This window comes from Dermacentor silvarum, chromosome 4, assembly GCF_013339745.2.
Source record: "Dermacentor silvarum isolate Dsil-2018 chromosome 4, BIME_Dsil_1.4, whole genome shotgun sequence".
NCBI lineage: Eukaryota > Metazoa > Arthropoda > Arachnida > Ixodida > Ixodidae > Dermacentor > Dermacentor silvarum.
Genome location: NC_051157.2, coordinates 42,453,229 through 42,473,742, shown reverse-complemented (window position 1 = coordinate 42,473,742; position 20,514 = coordinate 42,453,229). Strand labels below are relative to the sequence as shown.

General features: G+C 45.5%; 1 protein-coding gene across 1 annotated transcript in view; it reads left to right on the top strand.

Moving 5' to 3' along the window:
* LOC119448578 (Down syndrome cell adhesion molecule-like) overlaps positions 1-18,879 on the top strand; it is a 150,143-nt gene extending 131,264 nt beyond the window's left edge. Inside the window, exons 11-26 of the mRNA XM_037711811.2 lie at positions 2,861-3,034; positions 3,936-4,086; positions 5,307-5,455; positions 5,806-5,937; positions 7,906-8,064; positions 8,912-8,982; positions 9,539-9,779; positions 11,801-11,905; positions 12,638-12,829; positions 14,248-14,547; positions 15,280-15,459; positions 15,622-15,771; positions 17,035-17,083; positions 17,225-17,309; positions 17,394-17,473; positions 17,769-18,879. Of these exons, the coding sequence (XP_037567739.1) occupies positions 2,861-3,034; positions 3,936-4,086; positions 5,307-5,455; positions 5,806-5,937; positions 7,906-8,064; positions 8,912-8,982; positions 9,539-9,779; positions 11,801-11,905; positions 12,638-12,829; positions 14,248-14,547; positions 15,280-15,459; positions 15,622-15,771; positions 17,035-17,083; positions 17,225-17,303 (2,132 nt within the window). The 3' untranslated portion in view covers positions 17,304-17,309; positions 17,394-17,473; positions 17,769-18,879. The remainder of the gene's footprint in view (positions 1-2,860; positions 3,035-3,935; positions 4,087-5,306; positions 5,456-5,805; positions 5,938-7,905; positions 8,065-8,911; positions 8,983-9,538; positions 9,780-11,800; positions 11,906-12,637; positions 12,830-14,247; positions 14,548-15,279; positions 15,460-15,621; positions 15,772-17,034; positions 17,084-17,224; positions 17,310-17,393; positions 17,474-17,768) is intronic.
* The last annotated feature ends 1,635 nt before the right edge of the window (positions 18,880-20,514 follow it).

Below are 20,514 nucleotides of genomic sequence, written 5' to 3'. Positions count from 1 at the left end.
CCTCATGCCTTTTCTCTCTTCACCGTTCGTTCCCAACTCGTCGGAATCACCTCGCTCTCTTTCTCTCTCTCACTGATTCATTCTAACAGTGTATATATATATATATATATATATATATATATATATATATATATATACTTTTTTTATTTTTGTACTTGCACTTCCATAGCACTCCCTGATTTCCGAAATGCTCTCCCGCCACCCTTCCCAAGGCCCGATGAGGTCGTACGATCTCGCTGCGCGCAAAAAGACGGAGACACGTTTTCCTCATCCAGCGCTCTCTCGTCACCCGTAAGCGCAAACAAGCACTGGAGATAAAAATAAAAATATATCTCCGTGTTGTGTCAGGTGAGGCACCGCAGGAAGCGAGGCAATGGCTGAACGTGCAAATTTGTACGTTTGTTCGTCTACGTGCGTGTGTGCGCGTGCGCGTGCGTGTGTACGTGCGTGCGTGCGTTTCTTTCTCTCTCTCCACTTGCGTGCCTTGCTATACTGCGTGTGTTTATCTCTGATCCTGTGTGCGTGTGTGCGTGTGTTTGTATTTCACCTTATGTTTTGTTTATGTGTTTTTGTGGCTCTTTCTTTACTGCTCTTGTGCGTCTGTGTTGCCACGCGCGTGCTCCCACGTGCCACCCGAAACGCGCTAAGCGCACAACGGCCAAGAGTCGAAACAATGTAGAAAACAAAAAAAAAGGGGGGGGAGAGGGGTGTTCTGTCAGGCGCAGTGGATACTGCGGACTGCAGCAGCAAGACCGAGGCGGCATAAAACTGAAGCCAAAAGCTGCTGCTGCAGCAGCAGCGCCTTTATACAAGAAACCGGTGGCACGAAACAAAACGGAGAAAGCCGCGCAAGGCACGAACTTTTTTATTCTATTTCTCTGGTTTTTAGAAAGCAAGGACGTACGACCGAGGGTGAGGATTCCCGATGAGGCAGCCGAAGACGGTTTCGGAATGCAAGCGGCCGAGCTCGCGCAAACAGAAGCAGAAGCAGCGTCGCCGCGCGGCGTTTGCCATGACTATACACGGCGGGAAGGGTGGAGAGGACGAGAATGACCCGGAGTGAGAGATTCACGAATGTCGAGCCTCAGCGCGAAATAACGGGTGCCGCTACCCTCGGGCCATCGATTTGTTTTCCGTTCTTTCGTTTTCTCTATCTTTCGTTATTTCTTGTATCCGGTTTAAGATATGCGCATATATATCAAGACGTCGCGCGTCTGTTCGCGCCGTGCGCGCCGAATATCATTTTGGAATCTGGTCGCAGCGGAAGAACCGAGGAGAAGGAGATGGCAAGAAAAGAACAGAAGCGGAAGGGAGAAGGAAATAAGAGGGGTAAGGTGGGGGTGAGTGGTGGAGGAAGGGAAACGCGCACGGGCGCATACCGTGAGGCCCAGCTGGGTCCAGCAATTTAACAAGCGAGAAGAAGGATAGGGACAAGCTATCTAGGGCGCTAACCGACAATTGATTCTGAGGCAAAACTTCCAAAAGGAAGGTTGAATAGAATTTTTGTTCCCTTTCGTTGAGTCCTGCATCGCAATCGCTAAAGGAATTAGTCTCGGGTTCTGAACGAATGGAGGAAAGAAGCAGCTACGGAAGATGTGCTCGTGCATTTCCGTAAAAAAAGATAGATGAGTTACTTTGGGTGTTTTAATGAATCAAGAAACAAAAATATGTTCACGGAATTCGCGAGGATTTCAGCTCATAAGAGTTGTGATTGGCCGACAGCGTTCGCTAGTAATATATCCAACAAGTAGCCAGAACGCGTCGCTGTATTGCAGGTAACAAATTTGTGAACAAGCGCTCTGCTGCTTGGCACTCATCACAAGCCTACATAACGTCACACATGTATACAGGGTAGTAGAAACATACTTATTAAGGATATGCTGACAGTTTGTTTGACATGATTACGTATGTTTTATGCAGCGTGTATGAACAACTGACGAAGGAAGAGAAGAAGGCATGACAAGCGTGCTCAACAAGCAATCTTGATATCAAGAAAGCCGCGTCCATCAGGTCTTCCATCCGACGCACCTCCTTGAATTTGCGCGATCACAGGTTGGGATCGCGGCATTACTAGCCGGCACATTAAAAGAAGCGCATTATTTGCAGCCGAAATACAACAGCCGTTTATCCTGAGAGCTCTAACACTGCACCAACTCTTAAGAAGCGTTTTCTTGTCAGCATCGTCTGCCAGCCTCTTGTCTCAAGAAGTCACAGTATTTCCCAACTGTCGCTGATTCCTGCCACGACAGTTGAAAAAATATTGTGCATATTAAAAAGAAAAAAAAAGTTATTGGGAGAGAACGTTCTCGGAACCTGTCAATGTGTGTCGTAGTGGGAAGTCGTTTTCACTGTGGCCGTCACGTCCACAAGAATTGGATCGTGATGAACGTAGTGCTTGAAGAGCCACGCCAGAACGTCGCTGGCATGGGTAATCATGGTAATATAGCACAGGCAAATGACAATGTTCAGAACTGGTCGAGAGCACACATTGCAGCTCGCAAATTACAATGCGTGCCCTAAATTGATAACTCATAATCTTAATGCATTGCCATTGCTCGTCAAAACCACCTCGTGGTACTAACTTCACTACACCTCTTCGACTTATTGATGAGTAACATTGTGCTGTTTCCCACAAGCAATTTTTCAAAACTATCTTAAGAGTAATAACATACCTTATTATAATGCATATAGACGCGAATATTACAGCCGTTGAAAGTAACCGCTTTGTCTATTACTTGCTTCATCACTCATCGTCTTGTAATTTTTTTTTGATTGATTGATATTCATCGTCATCACGAGAAAGCCCGCGTCGCTCAGATCTCCCATCCAACGACTCTACATGAACCCTGCGTGATCGCAGGCTGGGATGGCGGCCCGTACCGCGCCCTGGTGAGCACCTCCCGGGTGCACGTGCTGGTCAATGGCTCTCTGAGCATGCGCAGTCTGGAGGCGGGCGACGCGGGCCTCTACCTGTGCGAGGCCTCCAATGGCGTCGGCGCCGAGCTCTCCAAGGTGGTCCGCCTCACCGTGCGCAGTGAGTGGAAGTGAACAACAGAAAGCGGTGTTTTCTTACCCCACTGTTACTTAGTGATTAGTTTCGGGGCACTTGCCGTTTTCCCATATTTACATGCGCTAGACTCAATCATTCTCATATGCCGCCAAACATGTATTCCAGAGTCTCGGTAAGAGATACGCTAAAAAAAAAAGACGGGTTTTGAAATGGAAGCGAGGTGCATGTCCGGGTGTGTTGGAGTACGTTATGATATTCTGGACACAGATAGGTTTAACGCACGCGAAATGAGCCAAGCTAGCTAGAGAAATTGGCTTAAGTTTATTTTAAGAAAGCTGCTATGTCGGTCAAGTTGTTAAGTGTCAGGAACCAAGCGGCAACAAATTATGGCGCATAAGATGTCGGGCACTGAGACAGCGCGTTTGCATGTCTGCCTTCTCCGAATCTGTCTGTTGGAGCTTTCTTCCCAAAATAAGTTTGGGGAGATAGCGCTACCTAAGGGTACTGATTATTATGCAGTAATTTTGATGTTACAAAAAGGCAGAAATATATTGCCAGTGATGCAGTTTCCGGTTCGTATTAATTTTATATCTAGTTAACAGAAGCCTCATTTTCGGAGCAGCTCAGTTTTCGAGCCCAAACCGTGCACAGACACTCGAAATCTCACTGAATAAGAGGAAGCCGATATTAATTATATGCCTTAAGCTATTTCTGCGTCACTCATCTTCAATCTTAACTATGGAAACTGGAATAAGAAACTTACGCTTCCTATCGAGTTCCCTGATAATGCCCTGCGCTTGCATGTGCGTTTGTTTTGTATGCCTCGAATACCGACCGCTCATTATAACGGACTCGCGCAAAGGACATAGGCAAAAAACGCAAGCTGTGAAACTCTGAAAGCATCCTGCTGTTTGCCACGGCGCAGGCAGCCCCCGGCTCTCGCCAAAGGAATCCACAACATCGGCAAAGCGGGGAAGCACCGTACACCTCCAGTGCGAGCCAGAGGCTGGAGACACGCCCATGCGGCTCTGGTGGCTCAAGGACGGGGTGCCAATTGCAGCGCTCGGTGACCACAGGTATCGTATATACGAAGTCGTTTTAACTATTTAAGGGGGCACTGAAGCATTTCGAACGTGGTAAGCAAATTTGCTGAGTCACTATAGCACTCATGTTGTGAAAAGATATGTTTCTCATTTCCTCTTTAACTCCGCCTCTCCTGTTTCCCAGCGAAAGGTTAGCAATTCAGATTTTAGTTGCGGTTGACCAGCCTGCCTTTGTTGTTGTTGTTTTTTCGACTCCCTTATCTCTCTTTCGCTCCTCTTTCATTCAAAAGACCACCTGCTCTTTTGTTCTTTCAACTTTCGGAAGATAATTCCAGCCATATTCTGTGCGTATTTCTGTGCGCTTTGGAACACGATGACAATTGGACAACCTATTTCGATCATTATGTCAGTGTTGTGACAGCGAGTGTTCGTGGTCATCGAGCGAGACCTGGTCATGCTTGCCTGTGTAAGCGGGACATCATACTTGTTAATTTAATTAGTATGCGAGCATTTCTTGCAGTTTATACGACCAATAAAACTGCCAACCTTAGTTCGTGTAGTGGTCTTCGTTGTAGTTAATGTCATACGTTGAATTTTATCGAGCATGTATAGAGAAGGTGCCTCGGCTTGCCTGAGTTATCTGTTAACCTTACTCCCATGCGTTACTTTGGCGGGCCTTTCAGGCGCACACGCATGTGTCTTTAACTATTCATTTGGATCAAGCTTTAGGCATGATAAGTCAAGATAACTGGTGAAACGTTCGTCTTATATCTTAGGTACAAGTAGATTCAGAGTATTCCTGTATTCACGTGTTACCGATATTTACAAGTAACAAGTGAAGTCTGAGAGTTTTCTCCCTTTCAAGAGCTTTCTTTACAACTATATTGGAGATGTAGGTAATAGCAGAGCTCCGATCACAGTTTACTGACGACAACATTATTGCGACAAAGTGGTAACTCTTCATTGCTATTTACTAATGTCTTTCTTTTTGTTTAGCGTGAGTACAGAAGAAGGTAATGGCCCAAGTTTACACGCTATCACTATTCTATCATCCCTGCTGAATTTATTATCGTTGAAAGAAGAGCGCAACATACTTGCCCACATTTTTAACTCCGCGAGAGTTAGGCAACTAAATCGCATTTAAGCCGTGCACTGTGCCTCTAATTGCTGAAATAGGAAACAGCAAAGGAGATATAAACTTTCAAATACCATTTCGTTGCACCCTACGTGACTACTATGTATTTTTGAACCAGATACTCACAAGCGGAACACACTGACGTCAAGACACCGAAGTCAACGCTGACCATCACGAACGTCCAGAAGTCTGATGACGCCGTGTTCACGTGTCACGCTTCCAACGACTACGGAGAGGACACCAATAACGTCCAGCTAATCGTGCAAGGTATGAGCTTCCCCTGTACAGGTCAGCCCTTAAACACTCTCGTTATGCGCCAAAATTGCGCGCTAATAGAAAAATTTATATCACGATGGCCCAAAATGAAAATTTACACTACGCCTGTATAAACTCAAACGTGGAGGCTCATTAGGCCTAATGGATTTGCGATGCAGCTTATGCTACGCGTCGTCCGACATTTATTTATATATACTTACTCCATGTACAATAAAACTTCCCCGTGTAATTTCTTTCTCGTTAAGATACACTAAACGCTAGGGTCGCCTTTCTTTCAAACCTATGTTGAGGTCAAGCTTGCTTTGTTCCAAAACAAGCAATTTTTTTTCTTTCCTTGCCAGACGTGCCCGGCGTTCCCGACAGCCTCCAAGTGAACGAGGCATCCAGCAGGTATGTGCGGCTCACCTGGACGGAGCCTTTTAATGGGAACCTGCCTATATCACAGTACCTGCTGCGATGGACGAATAAGGAAGGTTCGTCAGTTCCGTGTCTATATTGAGAATGTCCTTTCAGAGAAATATGCGGGGTGATCATTTAAAAGTGTTGTGGAATTTTTTTTAAAATCGCCTGCTGCAAATACCACAATTCTAGTCCTTAAGCTAAATTATTCTGAGAGGCGGACATTGCTACCCCAAGAAATCGAAACACATATTCAGCTAATTAACACACATTCACTAATTAACTTCTTAGTTAATTACTTTACCACACATATTGCAATTTATGAATTGTAGCCGGTGAGATTGTCAGACGTGTATATTTGCAATGAAATTCCAGAATGACTCCAGTTTCGATATATGAGCCATCAAACTAGCCGTAAAATGCACTGTTGGTCCCCTGAAGTTTTTATCAAAACGCTATTTTATGCATTGAAGCACAAAAATAACTGGAACGCCAATGTATTCCGTCTCACACTTTGGAAAGTAATATCTCGCGACTGGTGCAATCCTATAAATTTATTTCAAGTGGATGCGTCTTGCAAGCTCACAGGCTACAATTCGTAAATTGGAATATGTGCCGTAAAGTATTTAATTATGAAGTTAATTAGTCACATCTACCTATTAATTTTGATGTTTGTTTCGATTTCCCGTGCGATTAATGTCCGCCCCTTCGAATAATCCAGCTCAACGACAACAATTATCCTATCTGCCGAAGGCGACTTTTTAAAATACCGCAAGACTTGAAATGATCCCCTTGTATACAGGGTGTTTCACTTAACTTGGGCCAAACTTAAAAAATATGCTAATGCTACGTAGCTGGACAGAACCAACATTAATAATTAATGTTGTTTGCAGTCGCTTGGAGATACTTAGATTAATTTCTGCATTCCGCCTATAGATATTTAGTCTTAAGGTACCTTTAATTATTCAACTTCTCAAGTTGATTAATTAAAGCGTGAAAGAAGCCCGCTAGTACACACAAAACTGCCTCGCGATTGACCGCTCGAGGCAGTTTACGTGCATTCGCGGGCTTCTTTCACGCTCAGAAAAACACTTTTATGTAGCACATACTGAGCAACAGAAAGCTGTATTGATAGTTTCTCATGTTGCTCTACAGTTTCCTCACTGACAATTTTCATCTAACTTTATTATTTCAGAGGTACATTAATAAGGCTAGCCATATAATTAGGAGGAATGCAAAAAATAATCTGAGTATCTCCAAGCGACGGCAAACAACGTTACCTTGGTTCTGTCCAGCTACGTAGCATTTGCATATTGTTAAAGTTTGGCCGACGTTAAGTGAAACACCCTGTATCGCATTGCTTCCGCTGATTTCACTTGTTTATTCATATGTGTCCGCTATAGTATAGGACATAATGGTGATGAAATTACGGTAATATCGTTGGAAAAAAAAACGAAAAAAAAAGCACACTAACGCTTGCGTCGCATCGGAGCCGAAGTAGACCCTCGGAAATATGGTAAAACACCGTCTATGATTTATTTGGTACTTTTTGTAAGAGCCTTGAACTGAACAATCATGCATCATCTTGGCTCCGGCACTCACTAACGCAAACTGCCGCGTACTGCGACTGGGCAGGGCCACCACATGGCCAGGCTACCAAGTCACGCGGCTTATTTTATTAGGCTAACGTTGTCTTTTGAGCAAGATGGTGGCCTATGCTTAGAGTTGCGCATGCCACAGTTGCCACTTGTCCCTTCTTCGCCTCCACTGTTATTCGTCACGCCATTTAACATTATTCTTAACGCTGCTTACGTGCCATACTCCGCCCCCCCCCCCCCCCTTCAGAGCTGCCCACTTTGACCCAGATGTTCATTCAGTCCCATGTTTGCCTTCACAGCAGTCAACGATATACTGCACCACTACTATCACCACCCCCCCACCACCACCCCAATAACGCGCGAGTTGCCGCTAGGGGAGCCCCTGTCTGCGCGCCCTCGTGCAACCGAGATTAACTCGCCAGCCTGAATGTGCCTTCTGCGCAGGCACGTGGGAGGACAGTGTGGCGGTGTCCGGCACCGAAACAAAGGTGACCGTGCGAGGATTGGTGCCGTCCGCCTCGTACCTGTTCACCGTGCGAGCGGAGAACGCCCTGGGTCCCGGTGGCTACACCTCGCCTCTGGAGGTGCACACTGACGACGAACGTGAGTTGGAGAACTACCAGATTAGGCGACCTGGCTGTTTAGCGCACCTTTTCCTCGTCCTCTAAACGTGTTTTACGCGGTGATATAAAGGAATAATAATGTCTCTCCAGATATGATTATGGAAGCGTTAGTGACGTTGACGCCTGTTATGATAATTTCGAGCATGATGATGATGGTCCTGTGGTTCCCATGATGATGGCGACGATGGGTGTTCGGGCGAGTTTTCATCCAAACGCTATCACACAGACACTGGCAGCCACGATAAATAAGGTTCTACAGGAACCTTTTTTTTTTATCACCGCTGTTTCACAAAACACGGTAAAGGAAAATGCCAGAATCAGGAAAATAGATGAAATTCTCGGTATAACAATGCAGTAAGATGACAGCAAAACGTATCTTGAAAGATAACGAAGGAACGCTAAAAACATGCAAGTGATCGCTACATGCACAGAGTGAAGTACGACGACACTGTTTTTTTTGCGTTTCGAGGCACCACCATTGGGCTTCGGTAAATTATCTTCTGCGTCCTGCGACGTAGGAGTGTCAACCACTTGGCGCTCTCTAACGTTTAACGATGGTTCTCCTAGCGCTACAGCTGCTTATATTGCTTTGATGCAGCCCATTTCCTTGTGCCGATCAGGCGCACCCACAGTACCAGCAGCAAAGTCAATGCCAAACTTCTGTCACGTCCTCGGTGTATGGCTTTTATCCCTGCCTAATAAAGTTAGGGATTAAACTATGCTTTGGCAGTGCCGTCCACTGTGTGCAAGAAAAAGTAGAAAAAAAGAACAGCAGCAATTTTTTTTTTGCGCCCGCTTTCTTCAATTCTTTGCATCAACCGTTGCAGCCCCTCGCAATGCACCGACGAGTGTTCACCTGACGCCGATCGACTCCAGGAGCATCGCGATAAAATTTGAGGTAAGCACTACGCCATTCTACAGGTAATACGAACACAATGTTATTCCTAATGATATTGGCACAGGGCCTTGGTTATTCTGTTGCATTAAGTACACCTTCAACAAATACAAGTTACAATAGGTACTAAGGAGCTGTCAACATGGACTAACAAACAGCATTAACACGATTTGCAAGAATATTGTCATCGCAAATAATGGCGCACAGCAATATTCTTTGTATATCAGACACATTGCATGTTAGTGCATTCGCATACCTATTTATTTATTACACTGTCGATTTATATTTTCCTTTTGTTGTAATGTATATATGACAAATTGTATTGAACTGCATTGTTTTCCTGTAAATGAGCGCTTGTTAAGTTTGCTTTTTAGCTGCTTCGTTTTTGTTTTATTTTAAGCGAAGTTTGCCTTAAGTTGTGTAAAGCTTGCCTTTTCTTCTCGCGCCCTTCGCGTGGAAATTCATTCATTCATTCATTCATTCATTCATTCATTCATTCATTCATTCATTCATTCATTCATTCATTCATTGAAACGCTGTCGTTGCTCTACGTCGCCAGGACGTCTTGTCCTCCCCCGGCCAATCGGGGACCGGCGGTAGCGGCCGTGTAGACGGTTACTACGTGGCCTACAGGCGCGAGGGATCGCCAGAGCCCCTCCGCTACCAGACATTGCACGAGCGAGAGGGCGTTCTCTCCGGCCTGGACAGGGACACCCGCTACGAGGTGCTCGTGCAGGCATACAACTCCAAGGGACCAGGGCCTCCGTCCAGGACGCACTCCGTGCGCACGCTAGCAGCTGGTGAGGACAGTGGACAAGCGACGAAATCGGTTGCTAAAAAACATACGCACTAAGCTGTTGTCACGTATTTTTCATTCTGATGTATAGAACGTGGTCGCATCGGAGAATTCAACACCATGCGCGACCAGTTATCGATGAAATTACAGGGTTCTGTCTTTAATGGAACCCTGAAAGAGGAATGCTAAGTTAAAGCTATGTTTGGAAATTACACTTCCGGAACACTGATAACGTCGTTCTTACCGCGCGTGAATAATTGATAAGCCAGGAAAAGCAGATAAACGAATTATAGATGCCGCTCCCGCACTAGCTGCCCGTGACGTCATCGATGGGAATAGCGTCTGCTCAGGAATAACTAACATTTCGTCAATAAAAAAAGGGTTAGCGATATTTGAGAACTTTTGCTATAGAAAAACAGGCGTAATAGGCGAATATAGTTGGAAATTAGTGACACAATGCTGATGTGCCCGAGCTTCTGTCTGCGCATGAAGCCAAAGAAAGAAGTAAGTCTTTAAGGAATACTTGAAAATATTTTAAGCCGATTTAGAGCTGCGCATTAGTGTCCCTTTAATCCCGTTGCCTACTCTCGCACACTGAGACAACAATGTCCTGGCAAGTTAATTTTGTGTCTTATGTGGTTTGTTGTGTTCAAACTTGGCGAGACAAATTGGGGGCGTTCATTATTTGCATATTCGCAACCACATATTTTCAAGAAATCGTAGCTGTCTAATGCTCATCAAATGTTCTGCCCATCATTCACAAGAAGGCAACGATGTTTTTAAGTGATTATCTTTGTATTTTCTGCCTACGCTGTGAATAATTATGTACTTGTAAGCAGTCATGATAACTTTATGCTAGTTTAATGTAGCGTTCATCGCGCAATTATTGTAGATTCGATGTTATGAAAATGGCTGCTATGGCTGCCATTCTACGAAACACGCAGGGGGGAGGAGGGTTACCCTCGAGCCAGCCTTATGTAAATTTTTCTGGTCACGCTCCTTGCATCTTTAACATTGTGTGGAGGTAATCTTTAATTATGTGGAGGTAAATCTCAATCATGCAAGGACGTTTCTCGATTGATACACATTCAAATTGTAGATGAAAACAATAAGCGAATAAATATTGTGAGGCTAAGATAGAAGATAATAAAAAACAATTGCAGCGATGAAAGGCAACATATGAACGACAAGCAGTGCACTTATTTTTCGCTTCAGTTCGTCTACACGTGAGTAAGACATTTGACACTGCAGCCAGCTGTTCTCTGTCACGCACAAAAGTAAAAATATTCAGTATTATTATGGTGGATAACTTTCACAGCACACGTACGGGTTATTTCATTTCCAAGAGGTCAACAGCTGGGACGTCGAAGTTTATCTAAACGCCAGCAGCATTACTGAGCACTCCCGTCAATGTTCCCAAGTGATCTGCGCAGCGAGGGCGTGAGATCGCCAGCTTGGGAGAATTCTCCAGTGTGACTTCAGAAATATTGATTTCGTGCGCTTTCCTGGCAAAATAAGTAGTAGTAGTGACAAAATAAATCTGACGCCCACACATACGCCGCAGGCAAACAGTAACATATCATGCAAAAGGCGTCGAACTTCGTTAGAATCCTTTGGCACTCGATTGCTTCTGTACGATAGCTTCTTTAGAGACAACGCTGCTTGATCGAGTCTCATAAGTTAAATATTCACTGACGCACCAATGACAACGAGGAAATCGTTTGGTCAGCGGTCCGTATACTTGGGCCACCGGTGTAGCTGTCAGCAGACCGCTGGCTACAACGACAACGATTTCGTCATCAGACATGCAAGCCACTTGCCTGCAATAAGGCCCCTTTTCCCCTCTTGTCATTACCGAACAAGCGACCTAAACGAGTGCCCGCGGTTTCTCCCGCCTAAAGCACGTTGCGACGACGCCTAATGCGTTGCGCTCCTTAAATGTTGCAACGTCGGCGCTGAGCAGCTAGCGTCAAGCGCCGTCATATATAGAGAGCCACGGCTTATCGTGCGTCTTACATGTTGCAGATCCTCCTCCACCGCCGACGTACCGGGTGGTCGGCACCTCAGCTCGGACCATCTCGTTGGCCTGGGAGAGGCCGGTCATCGCTTTCGATGATCCCCCCATCAGAAGTAAGCCCGTGCGCGCTGCATTATTGACGGCGCAGACCGTTCGGCCGCATAGAGCACTGACCGTGTATAGGCGCTTCGAGCGGTTGTACGTTGTCAGATGCCACCTTCTTAATCGCTTGTACGTGCATGCTTGTGCGCGCGAATGCGTCTGAGTGTTTATGAGTTTTCTCTACGGCGTAGGCAGCGGGGTTATTGATTCACGAGCAAATGCAGTTTGACGCATGACAGCGCGTCTCACATTTGCGCATACATGATTCATTCTTGCGCATAAATGATTAGTTCTTCCGCCATCCACACTGCGATATGTGAACCACCGTCGATAAAATAACACATCATATAGGGGCTAAAAGTGTTAGAATCAAATGACATTGGCAGGTTTTGGAATTTAAATGCATTGTAAGAAACGTTGTCCCTTATGTTCAATTTGATACAAGAATGCAAAGAAAGAAAATCGATTTACATCAAGTTCAGAGCTAGCACACAGTTTGCTAGTGAGCAGAAATAAGGATAGACGCATGCACAATTCCTTTGAACGTGTGGCTAGTATGCGATAGAACGGAAAGTACGTAAACCCGGGGCTTATCCGCAAATCAGTGAAGAAATGTACGCGGTGCGTCAAATCCATACAGACTGTAATCTTTCGGAGCTCCTCACAACTGCATTAGCCACATTCTCTATATGTTACTGCGTGACACTTTGTTAAAATTTTTATTGCCCGCACAATCATCGCAGCGTACTACGTGTCGTGGCGGGTGGAAGGTGACGAGCATCCATGGCGAGAGCAGTCGGTTGGCGGCGACCGGACCAACTTCGCTCTTTCGGGCCTCGCATGCGGTACAAGGCACCAACTGCGCATGCGCTCCGCTAGCGATGTGGGACGAGGACCCGAAGGGAACGTAGTCACTGCCTCCACTGAAGGAAACCGTGAGTTGTTTCATCAGAGAGATCCCAAGGAATAGTGATGGTTGAGATAGGAGCACAAGGATAAAACTGGAAAATGTTCGGTTCATATCATGGCGGATTTTTCACCGCATGTATGTGTCCGAAACCGTCTTCTCAAGAAAATTTCAACGCCAGTCTGTACTAAAACAGACTGGCGTTGGAAAAAAAAAGCATATTGCACGTGAGAGGGCGCAAATACAACAATTATTGTTTTTAACAATTTTGCGCCGTATAGCAGTGTTCACAACAGCGAATCACTTTAATAGGAAGGAAACAGCACGTTATATAACTTCATATCTTGAGCGCAAATTTCATTTTCTCCTTGCACATACAATCTCTCTTTAGAAATAAATTCTAGGACGTTCACTAAGAAGGGCAAATCAGGACGTCATTAACATCTGAGGCGTCTTCTGTAGCTTCCTTGCTGATGAAGCCACCAAGCAGTGCGCAGTTAGGAATATATCGAAAGCCTAAATAGCAATGACAATGAACGCGTCACTCGCCTTCACAATCACGCTGTCGGGAAGTTAAAATTTATACCTCTGCGCTCGGTGTCGTTGAAGGGTATTCCTGAGCCACACGAGCATACGACAGGCGTCATTTAGGTCAAGCCAAGCGCGGGCTTCAAGTTGAGATGCATTTGTGAATACAGAGATTAGTCCTATCTGCTATTTTTAAAAACCAACAATTTTCGCAACCCGTTACCCCTTCGGGGTAGGAAACCGAAAGTGAGTCTGGTTAACTTGCCGGCCTTTTCTTCCCTCTCTCTCTCTCTTTGGCGAACCCTCCCAGACTTTGCTTACTTACCCTGGCTGGCTGCTGCAGTCTTGCGGAATAGCGTGTAGCCATCTGTACAAACCCTATAAAGGTGCCAGTCACCGACTCTGTTATCTATGTAATTACGCAGTGATACAACAAGCGCTACCTAAATATTCTAATTAGAACAAATATACGCCTTCAGGCGCAGCATTCCTTTAATAAACCTAATTGCTTTTTTAATTCAATTCAATTTTTATTTCGAACAACCACTGTCCAAGTGCCTGGAACTATTGACCTGCCTAACGTGGTCCCAGACACCTGTCGACATTCATGTAATACAGAGCAACAGTGAAAGTGACATGCATCAGCAATCAGCAGCGACATACACCGCAATGGCGTAGCTATACAAACAACCCGTTTTTTTTTTTCAAGAGTCACGTAATTACAAAGGCAAAGACACATAAATATGAGCATAAGAACAGTACCACTAGAATACATTTTTATGTTTGCACACCTACCAGTAAGTACATTCTCAAAACTTTTTTTTAACTTGCTTTCTGTTTTTTTTTTTTTTTCATTAGCCCAAACTCTTTCTCCAGCTTCTTAATTGTTCTTTTTTTTATTTTTTTTTATTCTCACAGGCCCCGTGCTGCAGCAGGCGGACCGCCTTGTCGACAGTAACTCCACATCCGCCTGGCTACGAGCCGAGGCGTGGTGGCACGGCGGATGCCCCATCAGCCACTTCACCGTCCACTACCGGCGCAGCACCGAAGCAGACTGGACGCTGGCGTCCAGTCACCTGCCGTACCGGCTCAACGATGAGCCGCTGGTGCTCAATGATCTCGAGCCGGGATCCTGGTACGTGCTGCTCATGGTGGCCCACAACGACGCCGGCAGCACCACCGCGCAAGTCAACTTCGCCACACTCACGCTGGACGGAGGTGCGTTGGCGTATACGGATAAACGCGGGAGCAGCACTGCCACCTTACACACCCCAACCACGGCTGGCACTCTTCTTTAATTATTCCTTTGACTATTCCCTTTTCCTGTATTCTTAGTGTAGGGTAGTAAATAAGACGCTCGCCTGGTTGACTTCCCCGCCTTTCCTCTCCTTGCTTTCTCTCTCTCCGTCTTCTTCACGATACGTGCATCAACATTCACTACTGCGAGACTCCAGGTGTAGAAACAGCGTTAATGCCTAGAGCAGTCTACGATCGAGACGAGTCTCCGAGCAGAACTTTTGTTCAGTAGAAACATTAAACGACAGTCCTTTGGCATGGGCTAGCAGTTATATACGGTTCACCTACAAAGCCTTTGAGCTCAGTCCTGCTCATTCACCACCGCTGCCCTGAAATTCATACTCTGAAGAGATTATAATTCCGTGGTTTTACGTGTCGACACAAGGACCTGAATATGAGGCACTGCCGTAGTTGGGGACTCCGGATTACTTTTGACCCCCCTGGGGTTCTTTAACGCGCTCCTAAGTATTAAGTACACGAGTGTGTTTGCATTTCGCCCTCATCGAAATGCGGCCACCTGGCGGCTGCAATCGAACCCACGACCTCGAACTGAGCGGCCCAACGCCATAGCCACTGCGCTAGCGCGGCGGGCATTCATATACTTTGGTGAACTACGGGACCCCGAATTGAGTCCCTTTCCCCCGTGTTACGCAGACGTGCCTTCCCAGAAGCCTCACCTTCTGGACGCCAAGATGGCGTCTTTCTATCGGCACCTGACCGTGACGCTGCCCATCGGCAGCTCGGTGCTGGTGCTCGTCGTGGTGCTCGCCGTGCTGTGGTGCGTTCTACGCCGGCACGCGGACGACGCAGCAGTTGCGCACGGCACGCCGCAAGGTCAGTGCACTTAAACGTACCGCGCAGTATTAAACCTGGGACATTGCCCTACAAGTATTACGAATTACGAGGTTTCGCTGATGCTATACCAGCACGGACCATCGGTCACCTGACACGCGCGGTACCGTGGTTTCCTTCCGCCGCGCCCCCGCCTCTTTGCAGGAAGCGTGTCAGGCGAGCGGTACAAGAGCGAGGTGCTGAGCTCCACGGAGCCCACGTACTGCGGCGGCAACGGCGGCTCGTCGCGCGGATCTTCCGCATACGCCGTGCCGCACAGGGTCTACGACGTGCCTTACGCCCACAAGAGGCCAGGTACTGCGGTTCAGCTCTCTGTGGTTTTGTCCCTTCCGTGCGTTCCTCATGGTTGGGCGACTTTCGTGTCGGTTCTGCTGTTCAGTGGGCGTCAGTGAATCGCCACTAACGCATGCTGCCCTTACAAAAGCCTATATTATGAAGTATTCAAGCAGACTGATTTGCTTCAGTAATCGAAAGCATATGGAATGCCTATAGAGAAATGTCGAAGACTATAAGTCCACCAGTTATATCGGGGCCCGTAGACATCCAGACCAGTTCTAAGGAAGTCTGTGGACAATACTCGCCAAAAGGTGTAAGGAAATAAGTCAATAGGCTTTTCACTCTGGCATTCGTTTCGCTTTATAGTAGAACACCGGATGGCTTTCTACAAACTGCCGAAACCAACTTTTGCAAAAGCACAGAGTGAATGTGCATGCGCAGTTGGCTTGACGCCGAAGCGCATTGCAGAAGCATGTGGACGGAAGAGCTGTGCTAGAATTTTCCTATAATGCACGACTGCGTGATCTTTGTGCACGTGTAATTGTCTTAAAACTAATTGAATAGCTCGTTATTTAAAAACAAAGCATTTCTAGCGTCATTTTTTTTTCATACCACCGCGCTTTCATCCGGATCCGAAAGTACACGCCTTTAGCCACGTTACTGCATTCGATCGCGCCCTAGTCTTGCGGTGTGATGCCGAGCAATGTAACAAAAGCAATATAACAAAAGCAGGTAGAAAATATCTCTCTCATTGAGCTCATCTTCTGGAACCTCTAAAAACTAAATAATTCACTGCAAGACATTTTCATCGGAGAATTGAAACGCTCTATTTAATAGCGACCTCTGTAGTGGTAACGGAAGTTGGGGGCAAATGGTCGTGGTCTTACAAGCAGCTTTCCCTTTGTCCATCGCTACCACATTTTTCCTTAGCCTGTAGACTTTAGGAATGTGAGCTAATGCAGACACTCTGGCAACACATCTCATTGGTTGTTCAGTAACAGCTCCCCTACTTCTTTATTTCATTATTATTGCGGCATATACCACTTATACTTTCAGCTGCGCTATGACTGAGGAGTGCTGCCTACCAATGTTTACTATACTATCAGGTCGCTGCCGCGTCAGCGTTCGCGGTGATCTTATTTTTCTTGAGGAGGAAAGTGCGTTGCGCAGTAATTTAGCGAGGATACAAGGAAATCGCAACTCATTACATTATCCCTAGCATCTTCTATACACCACTTAGTTCTCAAGGATATTTCTTTTCTTTTTCATTTATCTTTTCAGGTGAACACATAGCCATACAATCGAGAAAGTCGCAAACTGCCACAGGCTTGTAAGTGACCATTCAGCTGTGGCATATGCTACGATATATATGCATGCACAAGATTTCCAACTTACTCACTGAAATTACTATAAGTAAAAGCGCATGCTCATGCAATGTAACTTGCACGTTTCGACCTGCCTTCCATTGCAGAAGCCGAGACGGTTCAGAGCTTTTCTACGTTTCCAGCAAATGCAAAGTGTTCGACGAGGACGACATGCACAGGTTATGACGCGTGGTAAGTCTTTGAAAACATGGCTCCCGTGCTATACCACGCAATGAAGAATGTTTACATACAGTCGGGGTGTGTAATTATTTGCAGATTCGCACTTCTCTGCGACTTTCGAAGACGCGCGAGCAGCGAGCTTGCTGAAGGATAATCAACAAAGGTGTTGTGATTCTGTAAGCACTGAAATTCTATTCGTTGCTTCCTACATACAAGTTTGTGCTTGAATAGCCAAAAAATTATTGAAGGAAGAATACCAGAAAGAGACAGAAGAAAAAGATTCCTGCCTGAAAAATGTCACATTGAGCCTTGACATAATTAGCGCGCAATTAGTTTCCTCGATTGCAGCCTAATGCATGGCATCGTCTCATGACAAGTAGATGCATTACATCGTTGCTTGACCAGTCAAATATGTCTTCTCCAAATTTCGTGAGTGTAAAGTCAGCTATTTCTTTCTTTCTTTTTTTTCAGCTAAGCTGCGCCGTGAGGAACGCGCATGACGACCACCTCAGCTCTGCATCAGACGTTTCTACAAAGTTCAAACGCACTGAGAGTGACAACAAACTACACTTGTTTTTCGGACAGATTTCGCTGTAGGGCACCTAAGCTCATAAGCTGCTTCGCGCTCGGCCACTTGAGACAAGGCCACATCAACCACAACAACAAAAATAACACCGTATAAGCCGAACTAATCACTACGTCGCAAAAATGCATTGATGCTGCCATAGCACTCCTGGTTGTAAGAAACCGTGGTGCTAGCTGCCAGTGCGATGAAGTATACTTATCTTTCCCGGCAGGCGTCGCCCTATCGACAATTATCAGCCAGAGCACTGAGGGCATTACATACGCGTGGCGCGCCTATACATGATTGGAGATGAAGAAACGAGCAAACCGTGGTCTTACCTTTAACTATCAGCGTCGCACCTTGACAACCTACCTAGACCACGATTAAACTCGTGCTGGTTATACCTAAAAGCAGTTTCTCACTGCCACACGTTGACTATTCATTCAATCATACTTTGCCACAGATAGTTTAAACTATCTGAGGCACATTTTTTTTTCAGCAGCACATTTTTTTTTCAGTAATGTCGCAAAGCTGGAACATCTTTCCCAAGTGACAGTTTCTGTTGACAATTCCTCATAAAAAGGGCACCGCAGCTTTTTTTGTGTGTGTGTGTTTTGAAGCAGAGATAGCATTCCGTCGGAATTGAACAGCTCTTTCTCTGAAGCCTACATCCAACACAATCAAATATGTGCTTTAAAGCAAGCAACTCACGCTCGCCATTTCCCACGCTCACACGCGTATAAGGTGCAGCCGTCCAAGGCAACAAACAATCAAACAAGCTGCATCGTAACATACAAAGGGACCCAGGTCTGACGCGCGCGTACATCATTTTTTACCATAATTTGGGTTTGTTTGTTTTGTTTTTTTACCTTCGAAACTTTGTCTGATACCCCAGGCAATGAAACTAGCAACTGTCCGCAGCTTAGGAGAGACCACAGCGCAGGAGAGTAGCAGCTGCTTGATTGATAGTGTACGTGTACATAAATTGAGAAGGAAACTGTTTAATAAATTATTTTGCAAGAACATCGTTGTCTTTACTCAACCTCGAAAGCACGACACCACAATAAACACAATAGTTACCGAGAAAATAAGCAGAAAGTGAAGAAGAGGCGAAAAATGCATGTAAGCCTCTGCCTTGCGATTTTTTTTATATAGGGTGTTTCAGCAAACACTTTCAAAAATTCTTAAAGGTTTCCTGTGGCAGATAACACAATTCCAGTTCATGAGCTGGTCTACTCGAAGAGGCGGACATTGCTTGCACAATAAATTGAAATGCAGAATCAAATAATTAACCGAAATTCACTAATTAAGTTTTTAACTAATTACCTGATGGCCCATATTGCAATTTACATATTGTAGCCGTGGAGTTCGCAAGGCGGATCCACTTGGAACGAATTCTCGGGATGACACCAGTTTCGAGATATTAATTCCCGAACTTTGCGGAGAAATGCATTGGCGTTCCAGTTAGTTTCTTAACAAAACGTCGCTTAATGCATTGAAGCACAAACTTAAATAGAACGCCAATGCATTTCTGCGCAAAGTTAGGGAATCAGTATCTCGAAACTGGTGTCATCCCGAGAATTAATTCTACATGGATCCGCCTTGCAAACTCCACGACTACAATTTGTCAATTGCAATATGGGCCATCCGATAATTAGTAAGAAACTTAATTAGTGAATTTTTGTTATTTTTCGATTATGCATTTCAATTTTCTGTGCAAGTAATGTCCGCCTCTTCGAGTAGACCACCTCATTAGCTAGAATTGGGCTATCTGCCACAGGCAACATTAAATAAATTTTGAAAGTGTTCGCTGAAACACCCTGTATATATATTCTTCTCCCACAGCATCATTGGCATTTTTTTTTCACCATTCTTTCTAATATGTTTTTTTCACTGATCGCGCGGGCGTAGCGTACGCTAAGAGCGAAACCGCAGACAATATGTTTACGCAAGCATGTGGCGCTCATTTGCGATGCGTAAATGTCAAGCAACTCATTAGCATAGCGCCAGGTTTCCAGTTTGTAGGAGCTTCTCGTAAACTTTGCCTAAGCATCTCCTCATTGTTTACCTGACTCACTTGTTACACTTTCAAAGACTGTTTGCAGCACATGGCCCCTGGAAGCGGACGAATGCTGCAATGCAAACAAGAAAGTGAACGAAAAAAAAAAGCGAATATATAGAAAGAAACACACTTAGCAAAGAGCGACAGACTGGTCGACTCCCAGCTTTCTTTGTCTCGGAAGATCTTTTTTTTTTCTTATTGTTTCAGTGCTCACCCCGTCAGTTTCTAATGCACGCAAATGTGCTCTTTCACCCTTTTGTCGACTGTGAACGACCTGCTTAACAAACGCGAATATAACGTGCAGACGACCTAAGGCATGTCGGGATGCCGCAGCGTGCGAAGCGGCTGTACGCAAAATAGAAAGCCGACCTGCACCAGCTGCTTGAGAAAATTCTTTGGGCAGGGGGCACAAAATATTTGGGTCAGGAGCCTTCGTAGATTTAGTTAAATAACCAATTATACTCTATACCAAAGTTGACTGCGGAGCTGCACTACTACGATGCCGACAACATACGGCGACGCTTCGAATGAAACTACAATGCTCTTAAATAGCTATTACGGCAAGAAAAACTGAATCAGTGCGGAATCAC